Source organism: Eurosta solidaginis, chromosome 5 (assembly GCF_040869045.1).
Source record: "Eurosta solidaginis isolate ZX-2024a chromosome 5, ASM4086904v1, whole genome shotgun sequence".
In the NCBI taxonomy this organism is placed as follows: Eukaryota; Metazoa; Arthropoda; class Insecta; order Diptera; family Tephritidae; genus Eurosta; species Eurosta solidaginis.
Genome location: NC_090323.1, coordinates 22,977,753 through 22,995,403, shown reverse-complemented (window position 1 = coordinate 22,995,403; position 17,651 = coordinate 22,977,753). Strand labels below are relative to the sequence as shown.

Genomic DNA, 17,651 nt, shown 5'->3' with positions numbered 1-17,651 from the left:
GGCGTCGGGCCTCTATGCCGGAAATTTCTTGGCGAACCCGGTCTTTAAATAAAAAAACTCGCAGAAGAGGAACGCACTCTCCCCAAGGAGACGAACGTCACTCTAACACAACTTCGATTTGAGTACTTTAATAGGTTAAACTCTTACATATCCAAATAAACAAAATGTATGTCCTGCTTGCAATGTGTCCCCACGTGACATCAACCATCTATTCAATTGTAATGTGGAACCAACGTCTCTAACACCGCTTTCATTATGGTCCACGGCTATTGAAACAGCAAGTTTCCTTGGACTCCCGTTAGAGGATATTGATGACAATTTGTGATCGGCCGCGCCTATTGGATGGGATGAAGCATTGCTACATCAACAACAACAGAGCTTTTTTCTCATGTCAATCTAAATAAGTGCTTTTTTATGATTTTAAATTTAATGGCATGACTATCCCGATAAAAAATTCAGTCTATGTCTAGCAACCAGTTAAGTTCACACGCCTTTTAAATTTGCCGTCTTTATCCTGCATATCGCACATTTCGACCATTTTAGCATTCCAACTAACTCTTTTTTGAACTGACAGTTTTGTTTCTGTTTGCGATTTTCATGATTACTAAACTTCTTGTGATATGTTAAGCTATTATTCCTTTTCTACTTAAAAACAAAAAACACTTTTAGTTTAAATTTATTTGTGATATCATTATTTAGGGTTCATAGCTGACCCTGATAGACACTTACAGGTTAACGCTTTCTTCTCGTTTAGTAACCCACGCGTGCATAGCAGCTGGTCACCTTGTTTTCATTAAACACTTTCTTTTATTTTCAAATGAATTCTCTTGTTTGTTTCTTAGCACCAGAGCAGAACCCACAAGTAAAATTAAGCACTAGATTAGCTCAATGTGCAATATTTTGGCATTATTTACTTAATATGTCTGTGACTTTGTTTATTTTCATATAAAATTAAGCAAAAACAAAAAACTTGCACTAAAACAAAACTTTATTAAAATATTGTGTAAACAATTTTTCGATATAATAAAACAAATTAAAATTACCAACTCATTCACATACCAAATTAGTAAATGTGTACTTCGCACAATGGGGCCAGATTAAAAAAAAAACGAGTTATAAGGCAAACAAATTTCAAGTTTTCTTAAGTTCATATATAAGTTCACATCTACGGATGTGTCAGTTATTTCAGGTCAACTCAAAAAATCGATGGATTTCGCAACAATTATGCATTATCTTCTGGCGTCACATGCCTTTAACCTAGGCTTAGTCAGTAATAGCATATGTAGAAAGTGCGACTTGAAGGAGTACGCGATCGAGCACGTTTTGTGCTCGTACCCTGCGCTTGCCCGGCTAAGACTCCAGCTATTAGGAGTGGCACAGCTGTCAGATCTGGAAGCAGCAAGTGTTATAGATCTTAGAAGGCTTCTAGTATTTGCCAAGAGCGCTCATCTGAAGAAGCCAAGAAAAAAGCAAGGACAAAAACAATAGCCAAGTGGCAAGAACGGTGGGAGGCGTCGAGTAAAGGGCTTTGGACCTTCACGTTAGTTTGGGACGTAGCTCAATGGAATTAGCGGAAGCACGGTGAACTGAACTACCATCTCACGCAGATACTGAGTGGACATGGTGGTTTCAAAGAGTGAAGCGTAGGATAGAGGAAGATCTTCTTTGCCCAATATGTACCACGGAGTTAGAAAACGCAGAAAACGTCATGTTCCACTGACGCCGTTTTCACGAGGAAAGACTCATCTTGCATAGTTTTTGGGGCGGAACCTACCACGAGAAATTTAGCATCACAAATGTGCAACAGGAAGGAATGCTGGACTGCAGTGAGCAAAATGGCATTTATAGTCATGGCACGCCTGATGGAGGCTGAGAGGGAGCGCAGGCGAAGCAGTGGCGATTAAATCGACACTTAGACCAAATAGTAACAGTAGGCTCTTAAAAAATTAAGTAAATATGGAACCCCACCCTGAAGTAATGCGAAAGTGGTACCAGGGTGGGCAACGGTTCCAAGACAGGGCTGTTTTTTAGTGGCACACGGCTGCTTCGACGGCAGCAATTATGGTGCATTAGGCATTTTTCAACCCTCCAACAAAAAAAAACAAACAAAACAAAAATACGGAGTTATCTTGTAACATATGTCTTCCTTTTTAATAGGTATTTTCAGTTTGGTCGTTAAATAAACTACTGATAACACTACAGACTCATTAGTTTATGTGAGGTCCTCATGGACCGGCCAGTTCATCCTAACCTAAACTGATACAACTTTTTTAAAATACTTAATTAAATGAAAAATTCACATTGATTTGAAATATTATTACTTTAACATATTCAAAAAGGAAAAAAGCCCAAACCAAAACATCTTTGAACAATATGTCTATTATGAAAGGCCTTCTTACTTTTGCATTTCACCATGATAGTATTTCTTACAGGCAATCTTAACACTGGTGCGACAGCCATGCGTAGTGTTTATTCGTTGCTGTCTCCATAGTGTACAAGTAAAAATGTGTTGACTTCTTTCTGACAGGCACTCGCTTAAGTGAGTATAACGGGAAAATCTGGGTTGCCATTGTTGTTTCGGTTGAAAACGGTCAAATATGGTTCTGTGCAGAGACGCAAAAGATTGAAACAGGGTTTATGTAGTCACAAAAGTGTTGCTCCTGTTCCAAAGCATTTTAATTTTAGATCATGGCGAAAAGTGTTCAGTTCAGAGTTATTTAATTTCATTAAAAGTTTATTTTATTACGGAGGGTTACTCCTTTAAGTGTAAAAAGCAGAGAAAACGTAGAGTTTTTCTAATTATTGTGAAAAACTTTTTACTTTGAATTTCTGTACCCAAGTTTACTATATTTGTGTAACACAAGAATCTGGAGGGCAATTCCTTAACAATGAAAAACTGAAAAAGGTACACTTATTGAAAACTCATTTGCACACACAATTTACACTTTGAATTTAGTCGTGTTTTTATGCACAAAATATTGAAACTAAAAACAAAATTTTCATTTGTCAGAAAAAATAAAGAAAAAACGGCCTAATGTCAAAAAACCCTATCGAAATACAAACTGTCTTGTTTGTTTTTAATGAACTACTTTGTATTTTTTCTTGTATTTCGTGGGTTTTTATATTATACCTTTATATTAAGTCGCATTCATGTTTGTCCCCTCATTTTCATACGAATTTTTGACCCACGGAAAAGTATTTTTAGGTAACCTCCCGTTGAGCTAGACACTTGATACTTAGATCATAGTTCAGATCTGGGAGAAATTACAATGCAAGTGAAAAAAAAATCCGATAGGTGGCGCACGGGTCGAGATATGCAGAAAGTTTATTTTAAAATGGAAATTTTACGATCGAATTTTAACTAACTTCCCGGTGATCCAGAGACTTGAAACTTAGCACATAGTTTGCGAGTCGATGGCACTACAATTCGTGGAAAACAGAATGCCGCCAGGTGGCAGACGAATCGAGATAAACGAAAATCCCTGAAGAAACGCAGGGAATTTTGCGATCGATTTTTAGGTAACTTCCCTGTGAGCTAGAGACTTGGAACTTGGGCGTGAGTCAGAACCCGGTGGCAATGCAATATTTGATCAAAAAAATTTCGCTAGATGGTGCATGGATCGAGATGTTAAGAAAATTAGTTTTGATTTGGGAATTTTTCAATCCATTTTTAACTAACTTCCCGGTGACCTAGAGACTTGAAACTTGGCACGCAGTTCGAGGCTTGGTGACAATACAATCTACAGAAAACCAAATTCCGGTAGTTAGCGCGCTAAGTGAGATAACTACAAATCCTTGCAAAACGAGGGGAATCGATTTTATAGTAACTTCCCGGTGAGCTGGAGATAAAGTAGTGTCATATAGGAGTTTGATTTGTTTGCACTTACAGCACCATTTTATTTGCATGAGACTTTCACAGCTACAAAAATTAAGGCGGATTTACATAGACGCTTTGGCTGTGTTGCATTCATTAATTCATTTGTCGGGCGAAGTATCGAAAAATTTACATAAATGCTTTGGTTGCGTGCCTACGCTTTGACAACGCCGTACGAAAAACAATGAAACGCCGTACGGTATCATTGCTTTGAAGCGACCAAAGCGTTTATATAATTTTGCCCTTATGCATTTGTGTAAACAGCCTTAGAAATGAAAATATTCCATGTTACACGTGTGACGCTTTGTATTTCGACTTTAATTTAAATAAATTTTGCTTTCCGTATGTTTACGCATCGTTGCAGGCTACAAATCTTCCAGTATTCTTATTTCCGCGGAAATATATGCAACTATTTCATGTGTAAATACTACAAAGTTTTATTAAACTATTAAATGCAACTCAGTTTGAAGTACTCTTGCGTACGAAAAATGCAACTCTAGACCTGAGATTTGCATCAGGTGAGCGAGGCTGTTTGTAGTTTTGACGTTTATCGCTTAGTTGACACACTTGTATAGGTACACTATGGCTGTCTCGCTAACGACTGAACGATGGAGAGTAATGCGGCAGTTACCCACCGACGTGTGCCGTACGTAAGGACGTTTGTCGTACGAAGCACGTTTGACCGAACTCTCAAGCCCGTAGGAATCAATGTGTACGTCTGTGTACATGTACATAACATATTTGTGTGTTTATTGTTTACAAATAAGCACTATTGCCATTGACCATTTTGCATGTATGCTTATGGAAACATCAACTTTTTCCAATTTAATTTTTGATATTGTAAAAGGCCAGAATACATATTAAATAAGTATAAATAGATTAAATATTTATAATCAGCACTTTTACATAATTATTTCGAATTATTTCCATAATTTTTGAAACTTTAATTAGGCGTTTTTGCATAAAATTGCAAATGGTCAAAAATTAGCGCACAAAAGTTTACTAGGCAACTCTGTCTAGTGAGAGAGCGATCAGCTGACACGTTCTTACGGAAAAAATCAAAATTGTTTTGATTTCTACGTTCCGGGCTACGTACGTACGGGCGTTGCACGTCGGTGAGTTTTCGTTTACATTGCATACTCATAAGATAGGTCGTGTCAGCTGACACGTTTTTTCTACGTACGTTCGTGGGTAACTGCCGCATAAGAATACGTATTAAGCAAGTAGGGCTGACTTCATTCACGACGGCGGTGTAGCCGCCACATCTGTCATATTATTTGTACACATGTTCTTATGAGCGTCGTTATTTTGGGCGCGACAGAGCAGCACGACAATCAATCACGAAAGCCGTTGTAGCCAGATTAAACCTAATTCTATTTTTGGGAAGCGACAGCGAATGGCGTCCTTTTTATTTGGCAATAAAAACCAAAATAGAAGTAAATAACAGATAATAAAAGCAAAAATCATTATTTTGGACATTTTTTAAACACAATTAATATTTTTTTCTAAATTTTTCGCTACTGTTTGCTATAATTTAAATTGGTGGCTGCCGCTTTCAAAGTAATCAAGAAGCCAATGCTTGACTACGGTTGTCGTCAAGCTTTGCTTTATGTGGTTGTGGTCTGTAGACGCCGTGTTGAATGTGATCAGCCCTAGTCTGGCTCAATTGAGCTATGGAGCGTCAATCACTGATATATATGCACAATGGATAACGGAAAATCGTTTAAAATTAATTTTAACTTTTACGCTGTCAAACAAATCTAACACAAAACCGATAATTGAATGTGTTTCTCGGAGTTCTGTCGACATAAAATATTAAGTAGGCCCAAAGAAAGAGATTTAAGATGGTCTCATCTTTCGATTTTGTGATTTACTTTGGCCCCGCTGTATTTTGTGCAACTTTCTTTTGATTTACAAACCATAATGCATAATGCATCATGATGACTCTCGTTAAATTCGACGTCCAATTAATTCAACACCAAAAATTTGTGCAATCATAATCAAATTATAACTCGAAATATTATTATAGCCGCAACATCAGTGTGTGTGTGTGTGTGTGTTTGTGTATAAGAGCCAACATATGGCAAACATTGAATAAAAACGCAGCATGAAACATATGAGATCCCAATATGCATCTTTTCAACCACGAAAATTGGAAAAAAAAAAATAAAAAAAAAAACAAAGTAACACACATTCATACATTTAGATGGCTATTTTTGAAAGCCAAGCAGCTTTAATGATTTTCAATGTGCAAAAAACTGCTACTGAGACTTTTTAGTTAAGATTTGCTATGACTGTTAGCAGCAAGCGCGAAGGCCAAATGGAAGCGTAATCAAAGAAAAAGGCAGGAACAGTTGGCACAATACTTTGCAGGCGTGGCGTTCATATTCACGAAAATTAAAAATAAATTATTATTTTTTTAATGGGTGTTTATTGCTGTTGGTGTTAAATTTGTTGTTGCCTATTTATTTGGCAATAATTTGTTTATAATAAATATTTTTATATTTTAAATATGTTTTAAAATCATAGATGAGCACAGTGCACACAATTTTTAATTCTATATATCACTAAAAATTTAGTGGCGCACCTACATATTTTGTTCAACCCGGCACACAGTGTGATATATCATCAATCTAGCTGATATAAAGTCACGACTGGAATAAATAATTAAGTTTTCTAGCTCTACTCAACAACTCAGGCCTTTACATAAAATAAATATATTATTTGTAAACATTTATTATTATTTCACCACTTTTTACGTTTTTATTGAGCTAAATAAATTTAAATCAAGAAAGATTATATCAAAGTTAGAAAAATTCATTAGAGAAAACGTATTATCGTGAAGAATAAATAAAAGTTAAATTAAAATTAAATAAATGTAATCAAAATCAAAAAATCTAAGTCGATAAAAAATCTAAGCTGAAACTGGAGTCGAACTCTTAATCTAGATCTGAGATATCGGAGCCGTGATCAAAATTCGCTTCTGGGTTTGACAATAGTGTAAGTACTTTTTTATCGAATGCCCCATTTGCCTTAAACTCATTTCAGTTCTTTTCTGAAATAGAGTATATTAGAGGATTGGACGACAAAAATAATATATTGAATAAATCTTCCATTGTACATTTACGAGACATCTTTCTTGTAATATTTCGCCTGTAGCTCTTACAATCTTTATTTCTACTCTCCAGTGCTTCCTCTGAGAGCTTTGCTGTTAGAAGTACTGCTTTATTAATAATGTCTGCCCCATTAATCAAAATTTTGTGAATGCTCGATGGCATGTAATACCATGGGTACAAATCTACAAACATTTTTGTGGTCAAAATGGCATACTTTCGAAATGCTTCGGAATCAATGCCGAGATCAGATGACATAGTTTGAAGTATGACAGCAAATCGATTAATTAAATTTTCGTCAACTCCCGTTATTTCCGCAGCATTTGAAGGGCATTGGAAAAAACGTCCGGCTGTGTTGCTATAATTGGTCGTCCCAAAGCTTTGTTTTGGAAGATCCACTAATAACCCCTTGTCTTCTTTATATATCTTTTTTTTTCTCTCTTCAACAATCTTTGTTTCCGTTCCTTCAAGAGTTTTGTCCATCAACGCTTGCAGGTGGACTTCCGCTGACAAATCAGTTATAAGAATCGATTCCTTTGGAGGATAGCATGCATTTTTTTCTTTTCTAAGGAATTCATATGATGTGTAAACGTCATCATGTCTTTGTTTAGCCCCAGATCGTATTTCTAAATACGTTTTTACTGTAAACTTTCGCTTTGTGTATAGAGCTACCACCTTTTCTGGAGTATATTTAACTAACACTGATGCTGGACGAATAACGTCATGTTATATTTTAGTTGCTGAATTTTTTGTGATGGTTTCTACCATTAATGCTGCATATCGCTGACCTGATAACCTCAAGCTAGAAGCAATTCCAAAAGCCAACTCTTCTTTTGAATTTCTTATCAAATGTGATAACTTTTTCCTTTTTGACTGATGGATAGCCTCCGTAAAAGATATCACTGGTCATCTATTCTTCTTTTAAAATAGGTCCGCAACTTTTCCACTCACAAATTTTGAAACTGCTTTTTTTATTGGATTCAACTTTGAGCTGTCATTCTTTCTTTTGCGTCACTTTACTTATACAGAATCTCGAAAAGTTCGTCCCTTGAAATTGCCATATTTCCTGAAAACAAAATATTACATGAAAACCTGCATTTTCCTGCAGCTAAAGTTGTACTATTTTAGTTTTACGAATAGTAGCAAACAAGTTTAGATAAAAATTAAATCGGATAAAGGCGGATAACGAGATTGCTGGTCTTATAAAGTCAAAAAATTAAAAAAAAATTACTTAATTTAACATTATCCCACTATTACATGAAAAACTAATTCCTGTTCAATTAAAATCGCAAAAATGTATATCTACTAAAATTAGCATACCTCCGAAAATAAACACGATATTATATTTTAGCAATTGAAGTATAACTCACAGCAGGCCAGCAACTTAAACTTTCACATTCAATGACAAAAAGTCGAGTTAAAACTTTTTCCCAATTGACATGCTTCCAAATAAAGCTACATTAGTCGATTCAACTTAGTTCAAATTTCCTTGTTTTTTATTTTTTCACTTAATTATGTATTTCTAAATAGAATTTCAAAAGAATTTTTGAAATTCAATAATATACTTTTTTAATTAATATTTTCTAGATCATGAAAGTAATACACTGTGCGGAAACGGCAACTAACAATCATGTTTGTACACCACTAAAAAATTGTTGGTAGTGTAATTGAAAATTAAGTGCACTATGCCCAACTGTGCCTAAAACACAGTGATATGAGCGCTGTTTATTATTTTATGTATATTTATTAATTGCGTTTAATGTATAAATATAAAGCTTAACTGATATAGGTTGCGAGAAAGCATAGTACAACGAGGGTTGATTAGGAGATCGTTCTATCTTCTTTCCCGGAATATGTTTGCAGTAAGGCTTATCTTACAGTTTGGGTGCAAAATGGAATTTGTATTACAATATTGGTGCATCCGTAGAAATCGGAGGCTCTTGAAACTTTATGGCTCCCAAGTAAAACTATATTCTTCATCATTAATTGACGCTTAACAGCCTGCGAAATTTTTGTCATTTTGTAACAAGTAACGCCAGCTATATCTATTTCGCGCTAGCTGACGCCAATTGCGAGCACCTAGGGAGGTCAAGTTTTCCTCCACCTGACTCTCCGAACTCAGTGGAGTTCTCCCCCTTCCCCTGCTTCTAAACTGCGGTGTCGACTGAAATCATTTTGAGCGTCTTCGTCCTCGCGCTTCGCTTTTAGGCACAGTTTTTGTTGCAATGGGAGAGTTGGTTTGGCTACTGAAGCCCTTTGTTGTTGGTGTTGTTGTTACAGAAGTTAAAACACTTAAGTATTTCAGCGCGCCAGTGTTTGGATGGTGTCCTCGGCTATTCATAAGTTCAAGTAACTGCGCAACTCTTGTTTCGATAAGACCAGACATCTCTTCTAGGTCACTTAAGATGTGCAATCAGGTTTCTATTTACTGTAAGGCAATTTTTTCTGCTAAGACCTTTCCTGCTTTACATTATGGCGAATGCTATCAAGAATAATATATAACTGTACAAGTCTTTCTCTCGCCACTATTAAACGAATGCTGCTGCAACAACGACAAAGTAATGACGAGATATCGAAAACTGCACACAAACATGCATGCAGGAACGAAGGCAATCGCAACTGTCAATGCATAGATTATAAAGAGAAGGCGTCGGGTTTTGAGGTTATATGAGAAATCCTTAGCTGTTGATTTTTCCGACAAGGTAAGAGTTAGAATTAGGTTCGGTGGAACTGGCCAATTAATATAGACCGCCCATACGCTGAATGTGTCCATATTGTTACCAGAATTTGATTGACCACCAAACGGAAATTGCTCCAATTTGATACCGGGACTTATGTTATAAAATAACTCCGCCCTCTTGGCAAATACTAGAAGTTTTTATGACATTACTTAATACCTGCCTCGAGATCTAACAACTCTGCCGCCTTTAGTAGCTGAAGCCTTGACTTTGCGAGCGTAGGACATGAACACAACACGTGCTTAACTGTTTCGTCCTGCAGTCTGCACTTGCTACATCTGCTGTTACTGCCGAGGCCTAATTTAAGCGTGGGGATTACTTTGATTTTCCATCATTTCTTATCAACTATTTGGGGCAAAGTGTTTTTGGCATTGTTCCAAGTTAAGTGGTCAATTTCGTTCTATTGTGATGTGTTTAGTTGTATGTGTTTATAGACTTTCATGATACGGAACTGTTCGTTTAAATACGCCTTGCGTTTTTCACAGGCCAGTTCGTGTGTTCTCGTGAAGCGCGCTTGTTAAGATGGTGTTTGGTTTATGGCTGTGTATGATTCGTTGGCAGGTAGAGGTCTGTGATTCGAATTTGTTTACCTCCTGGTGATTTATTTCCTGTTTTTCTGCTCGCGTTTACTACCTATGGATATTTCGTATATAATTTTGCGAGGTTCGAATAAAAATTCCAACGCGGTGTTTGTTTGTTCGTGTATATGCCTCTTTGAAATGTTTTCTGTTTATATTATATTACTTCAATTATGTTCAACTTATGCTGATTTCATTGGATCCCATATGTTTTGAAATATACACAAAACCTCTTAGAGGAATAAACTTAGGAGCTGATCACTTTGTAGTTATGCTTATAGTTAATGATTGCGGTGCTCTTTTGAGAAAAAGAGAAACTACAATAGGCTCACAGAAGCCTAACTAAAGCTTATTGAATCTTTGAAGCCAGGAATTAAAAAAATAAAGAATGAACATAGGTTGGATTGCACTTCCTCAGTTGTATTTAGCTCTACAGCATGGATAGCTTTTTGAAATTGAAGGTTTAAAGGAAATATTTGGCAAAGCGAAGTCTAACCGCGTTTCGTGGTAGCTCAAGATTCACGGTGCTACTATGATGTTGAGCCACGTTCCTCCGAACTGGCGGTAATCGGACACCCAGCATGCAGAACTTCTGTACATCTATTTTTGGCATTAATTATGTTTATGTTTAAGATATACAAACAAAATGTAAATGTGTTTAAAAATTGATTTCACATGTTTAATTTGGCCTATGATTTTACTATGTAAACATATTTATGTTTATCGATTAGTTATATAATCAATTCATACCAACAAATAATGCGACCACTTTGTTTTAATATATTTATTTGTTTGTTCTTTTTATTCTATTTTCATGTTTGCTTTCTTCAACACCTTCGAATGGGATTCTAATTCTAACAAATGGCAAACACGTACGTGCGCACAACAAAAACAAACGATTTATTGACAAAATACTTCAATAACTAAAAAAAAAAAAATAAAAAAAATAAAAATACTTTTTAAACACAAAAAAATCCACAATGTGAATCTCAATTTCTGCCGGTGTGCGATTTGTTTCGCCTTGCCATTGGGCTATATTTTGGCGCAACAGAATGGTGCTGATGACGTGAAGCGACATCGATGGTTTAAGCACTTAAATTGGAATGACGTCTACAACAAAAAATTAAAGGTAAGCGGAAAGCTTAACATATTATTGACTTATTATATACTTGTAGCGTTATTAAGGAGGAACGGAAAAAATTGACCTTAAAAAAATTTAAAACAACAACTTTTTGTTTTACAAATTCAAAGTAATCAACTGCCTTGAGTCACAATGCAAAGATATTATTTTCGTTTAAAAGAATCATCTTTTCACATTTATCTTATTATTTTTATTCTCAATTTACAAAAAAAAAAAAAAATATTTCATAATTTGGGAAAAAATATAAATAATAAACTAAATATTGGTTTGTTTAATGGTGTGTTCAATTTATACTTATTATTTAAGAATTCATGAGTTTAACACCGGCTTATAATAATTGAATATTCACTTTACTTTCCAAAAAAAAAATCTATATAACACACAAATTATAGAGGCAGAATGTCTCAATTATCTTGTTAGTGTAGAAATGAGATAAACTGAATTAAGCCAGGAAACAAATACAGGCAAGATAGCCTAGGCAACTGCAGTTTTACCGTGTGATTCGCGGTTCGAATCTCGGAAAAACCTTTGATAACACTACGAAAATGCCTGAAGATGAATTCGTGGCGGTTTTCGAAATGGCACCATCGCAATATACCAGTAAATGTTTCTCTCTTTGTTTTCAGTTTCTCTTAGAAAAATATAATAATTGAATATGCAATTGTTATAAGCCGGTGTTAAGCTCATGAATTCTTAAATAATAATAAATTAAATTTAGAAATACATGAATGCAATAAAAGGCAATCCCCGCTTACTAAACCAAAAAAGTTTTTTTACAATAAAATAATGCTAAAATTGAAAATCGAAAATTAATGTAGCCCTTTCGAAGTTGGGTAAACAATATTTTTTTTTTAACAAAAACATTAATTTTTCATGTATTTAATAATTTGAGAAAAACTGCAACAACGAGACATAAGGACGGACAGCTGTTTCGGGTATACCTTGCAAAACTCTTCAAAGCCCTTTCTAAAAAGAGTAGGATTCGAACCAGCACTCATGCAATGCTTGAACTGTTACAAACACATACAGCCTTAGTTGTTGTCTTCTTTGCATAGTTGATTCTTTGCACAAGTATATCATACTCCCGGGAGAAAAAGTTTTGCAGAGATTTACAAGGTATAATCGAAACAGCTGTCGCATTGTCAGTCCTGATGACACGTTGTTTAAATTTTTTCAAAATTTTTAAATAAATTGAAACTTGCTTCAAATAAATGTTTTCATACATCTAAAAAGCAATGAGGGCAATACTCGCTTAATTAACACAAATAAATTTTTCATATTTTCTTTTTTGTTCACGCTCCACCCTAATACTACGTGTATACGTAAGTTAGATATGTATACCTAAATAACTTTTACCTTCACTATTGCCAAAATATTCATTCAATTCAGTTCACGGTTTTATTCATAAAAAAAATTTGCAAAAAACTATGTTTAAAAAAAATTTAATTTTAGTTTCATATTTTTAATAGTATGTACATGCATTCGTACACATGTATGCAAAAATAAAAACCACAACAAATTTGCAATTTATGTAGGTATTGAAATCTTTGTGTTTTTTTTTCCAAAATCTTATGTCATAAAAGAAAATTTTTGTGGTGTAAATTTTCATAGAAAATAATTTGTCTCAGCATTTGCTCACAACCCACACAAATAATGCCCGCTGACGTGAATACCTTCAGCCAAAAGCACAGGGGGCAGGAGAAAATAGATTTTGAATTTTTTTTTTTTTTTGAAATTTATTTTTATTTTTTTCAGAAAACGCTGCCATTAAAAAATAAGTTCTCGGTTACTAAAAAAACAGAATTATTGAAATTTGTTTTCTCAGAAATTTTACATCTTTTTAGTATTATTGTTATTAATGTTAGCTTTTAATTATAAAAAAAAAATTCAAGTTCTAAGTTTAAAAAATTTTCCTATACATTTAAAAAATTAACAAAAAATTTAATATTTTTATTCTTATTCAAATGAACAACAAATAAAAATTTATATAAAAAAAATTTTTTTAAAATTTTAACTTTTTTAATAAATTTGAACATATACTTTTTTTTAATTTTTAAATAAAAGTTAAAAAAAAACTTTTAAAACCATGTTTATTGCTCACACAATTTTAGTAATATTATGAAAAAGCTGAATAGGTTTTTGTTTTACGAAAACTTGAAAAATAACTCGAAAAAAAATTTTTTTCAGAGCAACGAAGTTATATAAAAATTAATAAAAATTCTGAAAAATCAAAGATTTCTCATCTTACTTGCTTTCATACCTTTTATTTAATTTTGAAAATTATGTTCCGGGGAAAAAGTTTTTTTTATAAAGTTCTTCAAAAATATATTGAGTAAAAGTTTAATTTCACATTTTTAAATTTTATTTTAATAACTATGATACAATGAAAAATTTAAATTTTCCGAAATAATTTTTTTAAAATCTAATATATAAAATTCTTCTGTCACGGTTTTAGAGGCTAAACTCCTCCGAAACGATTCTCATGAAATTTTGTGAGCATATTGAGTAGGTCTGAGAATCGGCCAACGTCTACCTTTTTTTCGCTACGTGCCTAGGGTTTTGAGATCAAAACGTGGACCCGGGTACCCCTAAAATGTGTTTATACAATATGGATATCAAACGAAAGCTGTTGATGAGTGCTATAGTACAGGATAATCTTCATACCCCTGGATGACTAGGGTCTCGAGATATAGCCCAAAACGTGGACCCGGGTACCCCTAGAATGTGTTTATACAATATGGATATCAAATGAAAGCTGTTGATGAGTGCTATAGTACAGGATAATTTTCATACAACTGGGAAGCGAGGGTCTCGAGATATAGCCCAAAACGTGGACCCGGGTACCCCTAGAATGTGTTTATACAATATGGATACCAAATGAAAGCTGTCGATGAGTGCGATAGTATAGGATAATTTTCATACTCCTGGGTGACTAGGGTGTCGAGATATGAGCGAAAATGTGGATCCGGGTACTCCTAGAATGTGTTTATACAATATGGATATCAAATGAAAGCTGTTGATGACTGCTATAGTGTAGGATAATTTCCATACAACTGGGAGGTTAGGGTCTCGAGATATAACCCAAAACGTGGACCCGGGTACCCCTAGAATGTGCTTATACAATATGGATATCAAATGGAAGCTGTTGATGAGTGCTATAGTGCAGGAAAATTTCCATACAACTGGGAGGTTAGGGTCTCGAGATATAACCCAAAACGTGGACCCGGGTACCCCTAGAATGTGCTTATACAATATGGATATCAAATGGAAGCTGTTGATGAGTGCTATAGTGCAGGATAATTTTCATAAAACTGGGAGGCTTGGGTCTCGAGATATAGCCCAATACGTGGACCCGGGTACCCCTAGAATGTGTTTACACAATATGGCCAAACGTGGGCCCGTGAACGCCTAGACAATATTTTTACATTTTGGGTATCAAATTGAAGATGTTGATGAGTGCTTTAGTACAGGGTAGTTCTCATACGTATTGGTGACTAGGGTCTCAAGATATAGGCCAAACCGTGGATCAGGGTAACACTAGGATGCGTTTTTACATTATGGGTATCAAATTGAAGTTGTTGATGTATGCTTTAGTACAGAGTAAGTTTTAGACCGCTGGGTGACTACGGTCTCGAGATATAGGCCAAAACATGGACCCGTATACCCCTAGAATGTGTGTGTATTATGGATATCAAATGAAAGCTGTTTCTGAGAGCTCTAAAGTTCATTGTGATATTCGATTTAGTCGCACCAACCTGGCAGAACTGATAAATATACATGCGAAGCCGAAATAAAGACAAGAATTAATAATACCCACATACCTATTTATATACGTCCTATTCGATTTGCCTGAAATTTCGTATATAAATTTGCCTATATTAGTATTTACGATGCTTTTTTCCGGGAAGTATACCAGAGACGGACTGGGTCTGGGATTAGGACTAGGACTGGGACTGAGACTGAGACTCGGAGTGGGACTGGGACTGAGACTCGGAATGGGACTGGAACAAAATACATACCACCCTCCGGGACTGGCAATAAGAGATGAAGAAGAATGAGAAAAAATTGAGAGAAGAGGTCCTCACGGGCCGGCCAGTTCGGCCTTTAAGAACAACATTCAATTTTTTATTTCAAAACATATAACTTTGTTATGTTTTGAAAAAAAAAAAAATTAACACTTTTCTTATACTTTAATAAAAATGTAGAAAACTTAAAAAAAAAAAAATTTTAAACTTATATCATAACGTCTAAAAATATTTAAGCTTGAATGAAAATTTTGAATATTTTTCTAAAGTTTTTCAAATTAGTTTCCGTTAACACGATAACTCGAGTAAATTTTGAGGTATCTTGATGAAATTTGGTATGTAGGTTCCTGAACACTCATCTCAGATCGCTATTGAAAAAGTGCAATAATTCATTACCAAAGACAGATAAAGCGATGAAACTTGGTAGGTGAGTTGAACTGATGACGCAGAATAGAAAGTTAGTAAAATTTTGGACAATGGGCGTGGCACCGCCCACTTTTAAAAGAAGGTAATTTAAAAATTTTGCAAGCTATAATTTGGCAGTCGTTGAAGATATCATGATGAAATTTGGCAGGAACGTTTCTCCTATTACTATATGTACGCTTAATAAAAATTAGCAAAATCGGAGGAGGACCACGCCCACTTTTAAAAAAAATTTTTTTTTGATTAAAATTTTAACAAAAATTTTTATATCTTTACAGTATATAAGTAAATTATGTCAACATTCAACTCCAGTAATGATATGGTGCAACAAAATAATGCCATAAGTCGAACAAAAAGTTACCAATCCTTTTGGAAAATGGGCGAAATCGGTTGAAGCCACGCCCAGTTTTTATACACAGTCGTCCGTCTGTCCTTCCGCATGGCCGTTAACACGATAACTTGAGCAAAAATCGACATATCTTTACTGAACTTAGTTCACGTACTTATCTGAACTCACTTTATCTTGGTATAAAAAATGAACGAAATCCGTCTATGACCACGCCCACTTTTTCGATATAGAAAATTACGAAAAATGAAAAAAATGCCATAATTCTATACTAATGATACCCATATTGTACAAACGCATTCTAGAGTCACCCCTGGTCCACCTTTATGGCGATGTCTCGAAAAGGCGACCACCTATACAACTACCACCACTCCCTTTTAAAACCCTCATTAATACCTTTAATTTGATACCCATATCGTACAAACAAATTCTAGGGTCACCCCTGGTCCACCTTTATGGCGATATTCGAACAGGCGTCCACCTATAGAACTAAGGCTCACTCCCTCATAAAATACTCTTTAATGCCTTTCATTTGATACACATGTCATACAAACACATTCCAGGGTTTCCCTCGGCTCATTTTCCTACATGCTTATTTTCCCTTGTGTTGTCACCATAGCTCTCAACTGAGTATGTAATGTTCGGTTACACCCGAACTTAACCTTCCTTACTTCTTTTAAGTTCTCCTGTGTTACCATTACGACCATGAAAATATTGCTTCTAAGCAACTTTTCATAGTATATTTTCCAACTTTTTCAAATTCGCATATAATAAATTAAAGTCAGGTTTACAAAAAATATGCTTGAGACTAATTTTGAAAAAAAGAAAAAATTTTAAATTCGAATTTTCAAGTCCTAAAACCTCATCAAACGTAAACAAACATATTTTGTTTGCTATTTTAAGATACAAAAACAATATTTTCCGGAAAAAGATAAAAACAATTAAATCACCAACCACTCACCATTACTCCCCACTGTGCATGCAAATTTTCCATATAAACGTCACACAGCTGCATATGGCTTAATGACTTTTGTAAATAGTTTTTGCGAACAAATTTTAATTATACTAAAATAATAAATGTTTTTACATTTTTGTTGTCAAAATTTTCATTTTTATTCCGCTAATATAAATAAACGCAGCCATAAGGTAGACACAAATTAAATTGCTATAAATCACAAAGTTTTCACGCTTCACTTAAAAAATCTCAAATTTTAAACAACATGCTTAACAGTTAAAAGAAATCAACTGTAAAACGATGGATTACCAAAAATTTCTTAAAATTTATTTTCTTAAAATAAAAACCCACACTTTCTTTTTTATTAGAATATCAGTTTAAAGCATTTGTGGACTTTTTTCGATTTTTCATTAAATGTTGTGTAGCGAAATGTTTTGAAAAAGTTACGGCTAAATTAT

The 17,651-nt window shown here is 34.5% G+C and overlaps 1 protein-coding gene and 1 long non-coding RNA gene across 5 annotated transcripts in view; one reads left to right on the top strand and one right to left on the bottom strand.

Annotated features, from left to right (window-relative positions):
• LOC137252482 (uncharacterized) overlaps positions 1 to 17,651 on the bottom strand; it is a 613,814-nt gene that overhangs the window by 97,013 nt on the left and 499,150 nt on the right. The window lies entirely within an intron of this gene.
• Pka-C3 (Protein kinase, cAMP-dependent, catalytic subunit 3) overlaps positions 1 to 17,651 on the top strand; it is a 133,693-nt gene that overhangs the window by 108,934 nt on the left and 7,108 nt on the right. For all 4 annotated transcript variants that reach the window (XM_067788249.1, XM_067788248.1, XM_067788247.1 and 1 more), the window contains one exon: positions 11,355 to 11,432. In XM_067788249.1, the coding sequence (XP_067644350.1) occupies positions 11,355 to 11,432 (78 nt within the window). The remainder of the gene's footprint in view (positions 1 to 11,354; positions 11,433 to 17,651) is intronic.